Below are 14,328 nucleotides of genomic sequence, written 5' to 3'. Positions count from 1 at the left end.
AGGTGCCAAGAATTTTGTCCAATCCATTTTTGGGGTTTTGTGTGCAATGTGTCAGTTTTGGCTTTTTGTATCTCCACTTTTGTGTCATACTAATACAAACAAAAAAAATAAACACTGCCCAGTTGGTTTTTATCTACAAGTACCCCTTACCTGCATAGGTAGTTTTTTTTTTAAAAGGTGAGTTAACCCTGTAGAAAGAGATGCTAATCAGACCTCCACCAACATCAAAATTATGATTGGAATGAACACCAAAATTAGGGCACATGATAGTGGCCCTTGTGTTCCTGCAGCATGGAAAACATTGTGGCTGATGTTTGGTGTCATGGGACAAGGAGGGCTTTGAATCTGTGAATAAAGCAAGGAAAAACATGCTTCCTTCTCCAGACAAAAATCAACACAGCGGTTTTAACTAATAATTTTCTAAAACACTACATTGGATAATTTGCAATATCACAATGTGCTATATGTTAAAAAAGTAAAAGATGTACAATATTCTAAGTATACCTCAAAAATAAATTTACACCCGTGTAGTGAATATTATAGAGATTTAAAAATTGCCTTGCTATTGTTTCTTAGATGTCAGCAGTTCATCAGCAATTAATATAGAGAAGAGCAGAAGACTTATTTTTATTCTAAGTGCCCAAGTAAGAAGTTTGGAATCACTGTATGATCAACAAATCGGACTCCACAGCGCCCTAATAAGCAACAGTTTAAAAGTGATCATAATTTCATTGGAAGAAATGAATGAGAACACAGAAATGCAAGAGTCTCTTAGGTACATCATAAAACAAAAAGGGAGCATCCAATGGGACGACAATTCAAAAGATAAATTCTCCCCAAACAGCAAATTTTGGAAGCTTGTGAGATATCATATGCCTGCATGTTTCAGTTCTCACATTTGTCATCAAGTTGATTAAAAAGTGTAGCTATTGATTATTGCATTTTGCTTGTTCTATTGTTTGGGTTTGAAACAGATTGGAGTGTAAATTTTGGTAAACTGGGAATAAAATATAAGTTTATAAAAACTATTAATTGTGCTCAAGTATTATCCTACAAAGTTGCCTTTTGTCTTGAATGCCTCTTAAAAAATAGTACTGTAGTGCAGTTCCTGCTATGTGAAGATGCCCACAGCCATATAGCTGTATATGTGCAGCGAGAGAGGCACTGCTGCCTGTAACTAATAGGATTAGCAGGAGCATGTACTGATGGGCCAGTTTGATCAATGTGCAATGCATAATCAGTAAGATTCATGTGAAATAAAGAAACCAAGGATATGGCACATATACAGCTCCTACTTTCTGTAACTGCCAGTGAGTACTAAATTCATGAAATACGGTGCTGTCACTTTTGCGCTGGTTCTTGGAGAGGAATTTGTGCAGCATGCATCTCACTGCTTCTTCTTAATTCATTCTGTGGATATGTGCTTTTGAACCTCTCCTTCTGCTTCTTTACTGTTCCCTACCACTCATCGGATCACCAGTTATCAGAGGGGGCAGCTCTTAGAGCCCTTTCACACTGCCACAGTGCGTTTTTCCCCATGTGCTTGGAGTTATATTGTGTCCCGCATATTTAGTGTGCATTCTGAAAGCACACCAAAACACCTGCATGCTGCATCTTTTGGTGTGCTTTCAAAAAGCACAGCAAACACATGGAACACAATAAAGCACAATATATCTCTGTGGGAAAGCACAGCTAACTCTCTCCAAACAGGCAGGTAAGCTGTTCTGGACCCGCAGTGCTGGAAAAATGCACCACAGCAGTGTGAAAGGGCTCTAATAGAAGCTCTATTCTTCTAATGAGATGTTTGTCCCCATTAAGTGCAGAGCAAGGCAAGGTAAGATAAATCAAGCATGAGTTTTTGTGTGTAAAACTTCAAATTTGTGTAAAGAAGGATTGCTTTTGTTTGCATTTTTATGATCTTTTTAATTAGTATTTGTATATATTTTTAATTTTATATTTTGTGAAAAGTAAAGAAAGTTATTGTTTATCCTACTCTCTTTCTGTAATAAGGCCTAGCTATAGTTAAGACGACATGTTTATTTCTTTTGTTTGTATTGGTATGACACAAACAAGTGGAGAAACAAAAAATCCAAATCTGACACATTTCGCACAAAACCCCAAAAATGGCCTAAACAAAAAATTTTTGTCACCCTCAATTTAATATTTGGTAGCACACCCCTTGGAAAAAATAACTGAAATCAACCTCTATACTAGAATTTTGGACCACTCTTCGTTCACCAACTGTTTCTGGTCTCTCAGACTGGAAGGGTTCCTTTTCCCAACTGTTGTTTTGAGATCTCTCCACAGGTGCTCTATGGGATTGAGATCTGAAATCATTGTTGGCAAGTTCAGTACTCTCCAGTGCTTTGTCTGAAATAATTTCTGGGTTCTTTTTTATGTGTGCTTTGGGTCATTGTCCTGCTGTAAGACCCCTGGCGTTTGACGGAGACCCAACGTTCTGACACTGGGCACCCCAGAATTATTTGGTAGTCTTCAGATTTCATAATACCATTCAAATGGTCAAGACATCCAGTGCTTGAAGCAGCAAAGCCACCCCAAAACATCAGTGAACCTCCACCATGTTTGACTGTAGGGACTGTATTATTTTCTTTAAAGGCCTCATTACTATTTCTGAAAACAATAGAATGATGGCTTTTACCAAAAAAGCTGTAATTTTGTTTTGACGGTCCACAGAAAATTATCCCAAAAAGATTTTGGCTTCCTCAAGTTTTGGCCAACTCCAATCTGGCTTTTTCATCTTTCTGTGTCAGCAGTGGGGTCCTCCTGGGTCTCCTACCATAGCGTCCCTTTCATTCAGATGGCAACATATAGTGCGAGCTGACACATTTGTACCCTGTGCCTGAAGGTCAGCTTGAATTTGTTGATTGAGTTATTTATCCACCATTCAAACAATCCTTCATTGCAATCTTTGATCAATTTTTTCTTTTGTCCTTGTCCATGGAGATTAGCTGCAGTGCCATGGGCTGTAAACGTCTTGACAATGTTGCACACAGTGGACACAGGAACATTAAGATCTCTGGAAATGGACTTTTAACCTTGAGGTTGTCCATGTTTTTCCACAGTTTTATTCTCGAATCCTCAGACAATTCTTTGTTGCTCTTTCTCACAGAGGCACACAACAGAAGGTTTGAGTCAATTTTTCACCATTTTACCTGGTTGCCTGCATGATTTATATATGGTCAGCACCTGTTAATTGATACAGGTGAGATTAATTACAAATTACAGGAGTGCAGTTATTTCTTAAAATTTTGAGAAGGTAACAATAATTTTGTCCAGGCCATTTTTTGAGTTCTGTGTGGAATGTGTCAGATTTGGTTTTTTGTTTCTTCACTTTTTGTGTCATACCAATACAAACAAAAGAAATAAACATGAGAATACCTAAACATTTGTAATTGCAACACTTTTCTGGGCGATGAGGTGCATTATCTGACAGAAATGCAGGGGTGCCAATAATTTTGGCCATAACTGCATATACAGTAGTTATGTTATCCATACAGTAAATCAGAAACATGTACAATACACCTCTTTAAAAAAAAGTAAATTGACAATAAAAAAGTAAAATGGAATTTTCTTTTGCTAATGTCTGTGTTTTTTGAAGGATACACATACAAATATAATATATGTGAAATGTGTGCAGAAGTTATGGAAGGTGTGTTATAAATCCATTGCTAATCTATTACAGTTAATGTATACAAGGGAATTTCCACCACTTTGCATATTATGATTTGTTGACTGAAAAAACTATTTTTAATCAGCTCCCACACACACAGGAACTTTGGTCTGTCCAGGGCAACTTCTAACCTGGTGAAGTGATATTTCTCACCATTATGGGGTTGATTTACTAAAGGAGTAGAGGCTATTCATGTGACAATTTCCGGACATTATAGGTTTTAATAGGGGTGTTCTCTCGGAAAAGATATCCCTTTATGCGGATGACACACTGTTGTATTTGGGCGATACTTCTACATTCTTAGATGCAGTAATGTTCTTATTGGATGTTTTGGTGGCTTTTTTGGCCTTAAAATCAGTTGGCATAAATTGGTGTTGATGTCCGTGGATCTTGCGGACCTTCCCCTCCTGGCCTGTGTACAGCAAATACAATTAGTATCTACATTTAAGTATCTGGGGGTGGTGCTCTCCTGATCCTAGACAGTATTTATCTCTCAATCTTTTACCTCTACTCTATCAGCAAAGACTGAAATGCAACAGTTGTTGCAAACTTCCTTTGTCAGTGGTGGGCAGGGTTAATCTGATTAAAATGATTTGGGCCCCACAACTTCTCTATATTTTTCATAATTCTCCCATTTCCAATTCTCCTCGGAAATGGTTCTGCCATGTAGAGACCCAGTTTCTGTGCCTCATTTGGAAAAAACGGATGGCTAGTATAAAATTGTCCACGTTGCAAGGATTCAGGGGGGTTGGCAGTTCCTGAGCCTAGATTGTATGTCCTGGCAGCCCAATTGCAACATCTAGTTGGGTGGGATTTATCTGACACTACTGATCCTATTATGGGTCTGATTTCCCTTTTTGACACTACCATTTCGGCTCTCTCTCATTTTGAGATGGCTCTATCGGTTCTCCCATCTACGGCTCCAACCATGGACCTTCTGAGGCACGTGTAGAGTGCGGCAAAAGCATCCTTTCAGGTCACCGGGTTCCTCTCTAGCACTCCCTTGTGAAACAATCAGCAATATGTAGAATTAGCTAAATTTGAGGGTTTCTGTGAATGGAGAGAATGAGGCTTGAAATTGATATCTCAGCTGTACTCAGGGGAAACTCTGAAGTCCTTTTCACAATTGCAAACAAAATTTAAGTTCACGCATAAGCAATTTTACCGATATCTTCAGTTACACCATGCAGTGCAGGCCCAGTCTCTGTTCTCCAATCTCACCTTGACAGACTCAATTTTTCTTAAGGATGTAACTCGGGCAACCCATACAAAGGGCATGATTTCTCAGGTTTACTTCCAGTTGTTGTCCACGGTGCAGGATCCTGCTAGTTTCTGGGGTAGGATGCAGTGGTCCCGGGATGTTGGAGAGCTTGCCGGAGATGTCTGGGACGCTGCCCTTGAATCTGTTCCGATGATATCTCTTTCTCCCTCTCATAAATTGTCACAATTGATTATTCTTCGTTGGACGTATATGACCCCTGTGCAATTGTACCGGTAGGGCAGGCGAGATTCACCTGATTACGCAAGGTGTGGGGTACAATAAGGTGACTTCATTCAAATGCTCTAGTGCTGCCCAAAGCTGCATAGATATTGGAGTGAGGCCCTCCAGCTTATTTCCTTAGTGTCACAATATACTGTTCCCCAGAATCCTGTGCACTGTTTTCTTGGGGCACTGGACCAAGAAATGTTCCAACCTGGAGGGTATATTATGGTATCTAGACTGTTATATCTGGCTAGGAAGTTGATTGCAAGGTACTGGTTGTCATCAGCCCCATTGACTAGCAAACAATGGATAGATTATGATAATTCGTTACTCCCCCAGTAAAAACTCACATACCAACATCGCAATGCTTATCGCAAGTTTCAGCAGGTACAGAGCAACCAGCCTGCAACTGCTGTAAATGTACCCTCTTCTTCTTCACCCCCCTTACCCCCAAACCTGCTAATCTCCTCCTAGTCCTGAAAACTGGAGTTAACTAAATAATTTAATAATTACTTCAGTAACTATGTACAGGAAGAGGATCTTGGTCTTGCACAAGAATTTCTCATTTCAGATGAGAACAATGAAGTGGGCTCCCCAGAACCATAGAAGGCGGGGGGCATCAGACATGGAGATCTAAAAGGCAGCAATGTTCCTGCAGCTTACTGTCCAGAGGGCTCCAGTGATGAGGTGGATGGGGATGATAAGTTGGCAGACTGCATGTGGGTGCCAGAGGTTGAAGAGGAGGAAAAGAAGGGAAAGGCAGAACAACAGTGAGGAATGATTTTGTCCAGGGACAGGGGCAGTTTGCACAGGATTGGAGAAAGCAGTCATCCTATTCCACCAGATGGTACTGCCCCATGGGTCAGCCCACTGCTATTCCTAAAACAGGTCCACAGAGTTCTGAGGTCTGGGCCTTTTTGTAACACATCTGCTTCTCACAGTGCCATTGTGACCTGCAGCATATAAACCAAGGTAAAACCACCAGCGATTTGGGTACCACATATTTGAGAAGACACATGAATCTGCAACACAAAGCTCGTGGGAGCAGCACCTCAGTAATCCTGGTCAGCAACAAAAAGCCAGCAATCCTTTTCTTCATTCCTCACTTTCCATTTCTTTCCTCCACAAGTTTCCCCAGATCTATCCACTGTAAAATTTGCAGTCTCTAGCAAAAGAGAGTAAAGTCTCACACAGGGTTTCAAAGGCTTACCTTATGTCACCTCAAGTGGGTAAGTGGGTCAGCATGGGGCCACGCTTAGAATGGTCAGACTGTAAGTCGCCTACTACTGACCTTGCAGCTGCTCCCATTCCAAACTCTGGAATTTTATGGTTTGGTCTACACCCCAGTGACAGATACCCAGACACCATTATTTTGCTCAGAAAATCATCCCTGCCTTCCTACAGCATGTGGAAGATAATATGTCTTTATCACTAGACAACACAGCTACGTGGTCCAGTAAGCATGGACACACTGCTTTAGCTTGTGGTGCTGTTCCACCGTCAGCTCTTCCCCTTCCTCCACAAGGGCCTCTTCTTTGACTCCTCAGAACCACCAGTCCCCCCAAGTGCTCCAGAGAAAATGCATAGGCTCAGACAAAATTCTGTCATGCTGTTTTGTAGCTGGTATGCATGGGTGACAGAAGACAGGAACCACACTAGGCCAACGAGGCTGAAAGGTGGCTGGCCACATGTTATCATGTTCTGTGGGGCAACTGGGATGATGAAGGGTCGTTTGTCCATTATCTATGCTTCCCTTGTTGATCCACTCACTAAATTCTCTTACATGACTCAATGGGAAAGGAATTTGAATAGCTCACTAGACCTGGACATTAGGCGGAATGCGGCCCATACGCTATCAAAGATTTCGATTAATACTGCTCTTATCGAATCCAATTACAAAACACTACTTCGCTGGTATCTAGTTCCGACACGCCTTGCTAAAATGTATCCATCAGTATACTAATTACTTCCAACACTGCGGACAAGAGGGCACTATGACAAACTAACTGAACATTTTAAAGAAAGTACAGCCCATGGGGAGGCACCGGTAAAAGCTGCATAGAATCCAACAACTGGCAACCCCGAAGGTGAAAACTCTAAGGATGAGTGGGCAGCAAACGGAAAGCTGCCACAATGTCCGTAGCCATGAGGGAATCCTGCTTGTAATGCCCCACACAAAAGAGAGCAGCATCAAATAAAGTATAAGACATCGCGCAAGCCTCTGGATCAGGGGCGGACTGACCATTTGGAAACTCGGGCACTGCCCGAGGGCCCGGGGTCAGTAAGGGGCCCCATGAGATGCCCCTGGTACCTTTTTCATAGGCTTTTTTGAGTTTGGGCAAGGACACAGGGGCCCCATGATCCCCTATTGCCTGGGGGCCCCATGAGTTGTCAGTCAGCCCCTGTTCTGGATCGATAGCATCATTAACCAAACCACCTTTGGGAAAGGAGTGGTGGATCAAGAAAAAATTATTAGGCTCCTTCTTGGGAAGGAGGCCCAACGGAGAGACCACTAAATCATCCAGCGAAGTGAACGGGCTGGCCATGCAGCCCAAGGCAACCTTTTTTTCAAAAACCACTTCAGGATGTAACCGAGTTGAATGCAAGTTGTCCGCCATGGGGGGGGGATACGAGCAAGAGAACAAGAAATAACAAAACCAACTGAACAACCAGATTACAGCTGCCAAACCTGGATACCTATTTAGGAAATGCAGCATCCTTTCCACCCTCACCAGCATCATCCCTCTTACTTGAAGAGATTTCAGGACAGCCCTTACCCTGTTAAAAGCATCGAGAGAGGGCGTGGGTGCCACCGCAACCGGACCATTCATGTTTGAATCAACAGATGGTGCCGAAATGGCATGCAGCTTTGTTGAATTGCCAGCAATACCCCTGTCGCTTAGCAGCCAACTGCCCAGGGGTACTTGGACTAGTGGCCTTGGTCATAAAAAAGGATGAAGCTGCCCATGCCGAAGTCATCAGCTGCATCCATAAGCTGATGTCATTATGATCCCAACACAAAGACGGGCGGATTGCCTTACATTGGCAAAACTGCTCGTCATACTGCAACCACGTACAACCTGTGGGCCTTGCTGATGGCATCCAAATAACAAAAGAGGGCCAAACAGTTCTCCAGATGTTTTTCCCCGATCACACTAGCCAAGATGGCAAAGGCATGCAACCAATTACTAAAAGTGTGTGATATCAACCGGAAACAATGCTTCTCCTCATCCTCCTTCTTGGATTTCTCTGGCTTCAGCCTATCCAGGTTGTACTTCTTCAAGAGGAGCAACATGAAGATCTCAACGTGCTCACCTTTCCAAAATTTTTCCTGTACTTTAGGCTCCTAAGGGACCCTCAAAGCACACGTACACTTCACATTTCACCAAATCCGCCAAGTGGATGATGTCGGTGAACCTCCCCTTTTTAGGTCTCCCACTGGATCCCCTGGATCGCCGGTGAAGAAGCCCCCGATAACACCACTTATCCAGAACTAGAAGAGGAATCCACGACAAGATCAGACCCCGCAGAAACTTCAGCAGCTTTGCCGGCTGGGGCTGCAGACACCAGGGTAGAGCCATCAGTCAAGCCTGCGTCAAACTGCTGAGACAAAGTCTGCAAGCCCACTAGCAAACCCTGCAGTCCTGGGGTTGCCCTGTATGCAGCAGACCCTGGTTCCACTATATGAGGAGCAGGAGTCGCAGGAACCCCAGACAAAGAAGCCCCAAAACCTGCATTTCACTGTACCTCGCCCCCAAACTGAGCACAGCATTGAACGCATACTGAAAAGAAGAAGAAACAGACACAGAACACTCACCAGGCTGATCAGGCAGAAGACCCACAGCCACTGCTCCCGAATCCACCGCAGGAGAACCTCTAGGCACCTCTCCATCTTCAGAGCTGGACAGCTCACACTCGAACCTGACAGCTGAGACATCCATCCGGCCATTCTGGAGATCGCAGGTCTAGGCTGGCTGCCCACACAGCATTTGTGGGGAGACCTCAACCCTTCACCAGAACTCCTGGGCTGCTTCCCCCTGGCTTCCATGGTCCAGGTCTGAGTTGCCTGGCTGGGGACACTGACATCTGGGGCCACCGCATACCCGTAAATGCACTGAGAAGGGCCTCTGGCTACTTCTCCCAATAGGCCGAGCTCCCCCTGGGGGAACACTCCTGCGCCAAGCTGCCCTGCCAACCAGAGCCTCACCAGCAGAGGCAGCTGCCCAGTCCTGAATCCCATGATGACCAGGTGGGACCGGGGGGGCACAGCTGGGGGGGTCCCACCTGGAAGAACTTCATCTGTGGCAAGGATTTCTCCCAGGGCACGTGCCAGACACAGCTAGAGAGGGCTGTGGCGACGGGCCTGGAGGGTCCCCGAAGGGACTCCCAATGTGGCGCTGAGCTCTGGGGGATGCAGAGGGGCTAAAACACTCCAGAGGCTGGGACCTCCGAGTGTGCTGAAGAGGCAGCTCCCCCGAGTCAGGACTCTAACCCCCCCCCACGAGCATGGAGGAAACCTGTTTTTGCTGCCAGTCTGTGCCCCTGGAGGCGGTGGCCGACCGCAATTGTGCCAAGTTGGATTCCAGGTCACTCATGATGGAGGGACAACAGGAAGAATTCAAGATTCCTTCATGTCCATTTCTCCAAGGGATTTACTGCTCTTTGGATCTTCTCCCCAAATGCCCCCAGCAGCTCCATCTACTCTCCGTGAACTGGCCAATAACGGTAAGTGGCCACCCTTCTAAAGAATCTATGTATTAACTCTCTCCTGCCTTGTATCCCTTGTCTTTCCTTACAGCTGTATATATGAGAGGAGAGTATATCTGTGTGGCTGTGGGGCAGGGAATTCCTCGGCCACTTATGATTAGCACAGTACAGATGACTTCCTGGTGGGATCACTTAGGTGGGTTTGGACTAGGATCCAAACACACCTGAGCTCATCCTTATTTGGAATGGCTGTTAGTAGACTTTGGGCTTGAATCCAGGGAAAATTAAGCCGTAACAAGATGAAAAGAAATTTCTATAATTGAAAAAAAGGGAAATGCTAGGCATCCTTTGTTATCAACTCTTATGCAGGACTGTTTGAAAGTTTAACATAGAGTATACATTATTCAATCTGAAAAAGGAACATGTCAAGAAGAAAATGTAATTTTTTTTTTACCTAGTCATCTGTGTGCACATAGCTTACCATTAAGCAGCAGAAATTGCGTAACTGCTTCCTGGTACAAACCTGAAAGGCAAACAGTGTGTGTGACTTTTATTTGTAGTAAAGGAAATCAGCCAAATGACTAAGATCACCGGTGAGTGCCCCAGAACTGTGCCTGACAATAAATGAAAAGTCACTCACAAAATTTGGAGTCTGTGAAGATAAAGGCCATGTACAGACAAAAAGCTGCGTGCTTCATTTTTGTGGTTGTCTGTCTGATGGAACTTGGTAAGTACATTTTTTTTATGTTTTATGTGTAAAAAAACAAACCCGTCTTACTTTTGTAGTGCTAGAATAACAATTTTCCTAACACTTTCATGTGTGATGTATGTTTTATTATAACTAAATGCTATGATTACTGAAAGTCATAAGGCATAAAAAAGGCAAAAAGGCATAAGATACAGCATAGCTGTCATTGCATTAAACATGTGAATGGTAATGTTTAGCATCAGAAATTAATGGCTTTTTGTTAATAAAAAAAATAACAAAGTTAAATAAAGGAATAATATTCAATAGAGGGAATTTCCCTGGACCCATACTGATTACATGATTGGCATACATTCTGGTGCTGCAGGGCAATGTTTGGATTTGGTTAGCATCCATGAGCTTCAGAAAACCGGCAAACATATTCTGCGGATGTAACCAAAGTCACAGCAGGCATTTGAGATAAAGGGTTTACCTTTTTTTTTTTTCAAGTATAGTCAGATCTTACTGTGATGGTTACTACTAGAGTGAGTTCTGATTGACATTTTCATATTTTCTCAAATGTGAAGCGAACCAGAGATCATTCTGTTCCCATTTCAGTGAAATCTACTGAAGGAGAAAATTAGCTTACTTGTATGTTTGGGACATTATGCATACAACAAAGCATTCACGTTCCAATAAATCCTTTTATTAATGCATTTATGTATGTATTTTATATAACAGCAGGTACAGATAATTTGCCTTTTTTATTATTTAAGAAATATTATCTTATTAACAAAGTGCAGCGTAATTTATAATATACCCACTTTGGTTTTGGTGATTGTGCAGGAGTTATTTTAGTGTTCATTTATTTAAGAAATGTGTTTTCTTCACAAGTACACTTTTGTAAAAGAATAATTTAATTTCAAAGAATACACTTGTTTTAGGAACTGTAAGGTTACATTCACATGGCCAAAAGCAATGGCCAGGAGTGGCCAGTTGAAAGACGCAGTAGATTTTTGTCAGAGGTTGTAAACACTGCCTGCACACCATGGGGTTGATTTACTAAAACGGAAGAGTACAAAATCTGGGGTAGATCTGCATAGAAACCAATCAACTTCCAGGGTTTATTGGCAAAGTTTAACTGAACAAGCTGAAGTTAGAAGCTGATTGGCTACTGTGCACAGCTGCACCAGATTTTGCACTGTCCGGTTTTAGTAGATCAACGCCATTGCGTGCAACTAGCAGGAGCTGTTGGCCGCTACTGTCAGATTTGTACTCTGTACAAATCGATAACCAGCATTACTCCCGTTCACTTGTAACTGCTAATCCGAGTGGTTACATGCAAACAGAGCCTCTGACCGACCCTGGAAACTGTCTGTAGATATGCTCCCGTGTACATTCACGTGACCGCATGCATTTGGATAGTTTTCTACATGTAGAGGTAGCTAAACCTTGCAGTCTACTGTTTCTCGTCATCAGCCGCCCCTGGCTTCCTCTGAGCGGCCGTGTGAATGTAGTCTAAGCCAGAGGATCCAAACTATACTTTTTTTGTTTCTTGTCATATAGAGAGACAAGGTAATTATTTTGACAATATTAGCTTTTACAAATATTACTGATTTGAATCAAATTTGACTAAAACACCCATGTGTCATCTTCCTAAATAAAAATATAAATGAAGGCCATCCAAACACAGAGAACCTTAACTGGTACCTGTATGGTATAGAACTGCTGAACTATAATCATAAAGCAAAAATATCTCTACAAAATTTATTTTTTAAAACTCCAGTTTCCAGGAACAAAATTTTCCAAGAACAGAACTTAAAATGTAAAACTACAGTGGGAACCCAATACAACTACAAATATAATAAATGTTTTTACTCCTTTATGTTTAGACTGGACAAACGTGGAGTTACATTTCAGCTGTACAATCCTGAGTTTGTCTAATGCCTTAAATCATTATTGATAAACGTTTTTTTTTTCCTTTTTTTTTAAGTATATCCATGTCACTTTGAGGATGAATACTGTGTTTTAAAATGTGATGAAAACATCCCCAAAAGTAATGATACAGAGGTAACAGTCAACTGGCACAAAAGATTATCGTTCAATTCTTCAGAAATTATTTCTGCAGATATAGACAGTCGGATTCTCATGAAGGGAAATCTGCTTGAATTTTGGCCACTATGTTTAAATGATTCTGGGGAATACATCTGTACTATGCAGTAAGTAAAATTAATATTTATTTGTCCTACAATAAGAGTTAGTCTGCTGGAGACAGTGTAAATAAGTCATAGGAGCACTTTGTTTCCTAGCTTTTAACTGTGAATTTCTGGGAAGCAACAACCAATATTTATAAGGCACTTTTCCCCTATAGCATCAAATTATCATCCATATATACTAGTTTAATGCTACTAATACTTACATGTTAAAAAGGTATAAAACTTCTTTTATGTTCACTTTGCAAAATAAAAGTTATAATAAGGTGAAGCTGTGTTCACATTGATTTACTAAAGGCAAATAGTCAGTTCAACTTGCAAGGGAAGTTGCAGAGTACAAAGAAACGTTTCTCAGAGATTAGCGAATGTTGTGAAATTTCACTTTGCAAAGAATACCCCAATCATGTGCAAGGAAATTTTTGCTAACAGGTGATTGAAAGATGAAAGTCAGCAGATCTTCACGTGATTCGCTAAGCTCTTGGCAAAAATTCCCTTTGCACAGTGCATCTTACCTTGGAAAGTGAACAATCTATTTCCTTTAGTAAATCAACCCTTTTGAATACCCAGTGCTGTGGCAACAAAAATCCTATTTATTTTTTTTGACTGGATATTCACAGGTATAGTGGAACTTAACCCCAAAGGGGAATTTCTGCTTTATGCCCTCCCCCCCCCTCTTCTATTTTTGGCTCTTATTTTTGGAGAGGGGCGGTTACATGGTGTTGTCAGGTACCCACTACCACTTCTGGACGGATCACCCTGGTGGATCCACTGGAAGTCCCTGCCCCCCCCCCCTTCCCTGCCCACAACCTTCTTGGACATGTCACAGGTCCAGTGCCAGGAACCAAAAGTCCAGCGAAGAACTGGTTCAGGTGAAGATGGCACTGGATCTCTGGACAGGTTAGTGTTCTTGCAAATAAAAGTTTTAATTTTTTCTAACAGGGTATAGAACCGCTTTAACAGATTCATCTTGTTTGTTACCATTTACTTTGGAAAGTGAACATATAATAAGAAATGTAAACAACCCCTACTCCTTTAGTAAATCAACTATGTCTTCGGCTCTGTTCACACTGTGCCTGCTGGTTACGGGAATTGCATTGGTTCCTGTACCCGCAACCACCAGCAGCTGAATCAGGCTGCTGTTAAGAGACGCGTGGGGCTGCCATTTATTTTGAATGCCACCCCCACGCATCTCAGCCCACAGTGCAATTTTGGGAACTGCAGGGAAACCGCAGTTTTCAAAAAGGCACATGCACCTGAATGAATGAATGGGCTGCCGTGCCGAAGCAAACGCAGATATGTGATCCTGGTGGCATTAGATATTTAGCTTCAGAGCTATTTTCACAGTTCAGCTGTGAGCCTGTTACTTTCACAGCATGTTAATTATGACAGATAAGCAAGACATATATTGCTTTTTTTGTGGGGAGGAGGGTTGGGGGAGGCAAACATGGCTTTTTTTCTCTTTTAGGAGTTATTAAATCTTGTATATATTTTTAAGTCAATTTAAAAAGTAAAAGACAGAAAAGATGTGACCAGCATAACAACAGCCATT

General features: G+C 42.3%; 2 protein-coding genes across 2 annotated transcripts in view; both read left to right on the top strand.

Annotated features, from left to right (window-relative positions):
* The window catches only part of LOC149459360 (interleukin-1 receptor-like 1), a 71,747-nt gene extending 70,830 nt beyond the window's left edge, over positions 1-917 (top strand). Inside the window, exon 11 of the mRNA XM_089681223.1 lies at positions 577-917. Within this exon, the coding sequence (XP_089537349.1) occupies positions 577-917 (341 nt within the window). The remainder of the gene's footprint in view (positions 1-576) is intronic.
* A 9,562-nt stretch (positions 918-10,479) lies between these two features.
* IL18R1 (interleukin 18 receptor 1) overlaps positions 10,480-14,328 on the top strand; it is a 28,397-nt gene continuing 24,548 nt past the window's right edge. Inside the window, exons 1-2 of the mRNA XM_089681210.1 lie at positions 10,480-10,608; positions 12,560-12,785. Coding sequence (XP_089537336.1) covers positions 10,506-10,608; positions 12,560-12,785 — 329 coding nt within the window. The 5' untranslated portion in view covers positions 10,480-10,505. The remainder of the gene's footprint in view (positions 10,609-12,559; positions 12,786-14,328) is intronic.

The sequence above is a fragment of the Staurois parvus genome, unplaced genomic scaffold (assembly GCF_062004578.1).
Source record: "Staurois parvus isolate SC_StPar_1 unplaced genomic scaffold, SC_StPar_1.0 ptg000262l, whole genome shotgun sequence".
Taxonomy (NCBI): domain Eukaryota; kingdom Metazoa; phylum Chordata; class Amphibia; order Anura; family Ranidae; genus Staurois; species Staurois parvus.
This window is presented reverse-complemented; position numbering and strand designations above follow the sequence as displayed.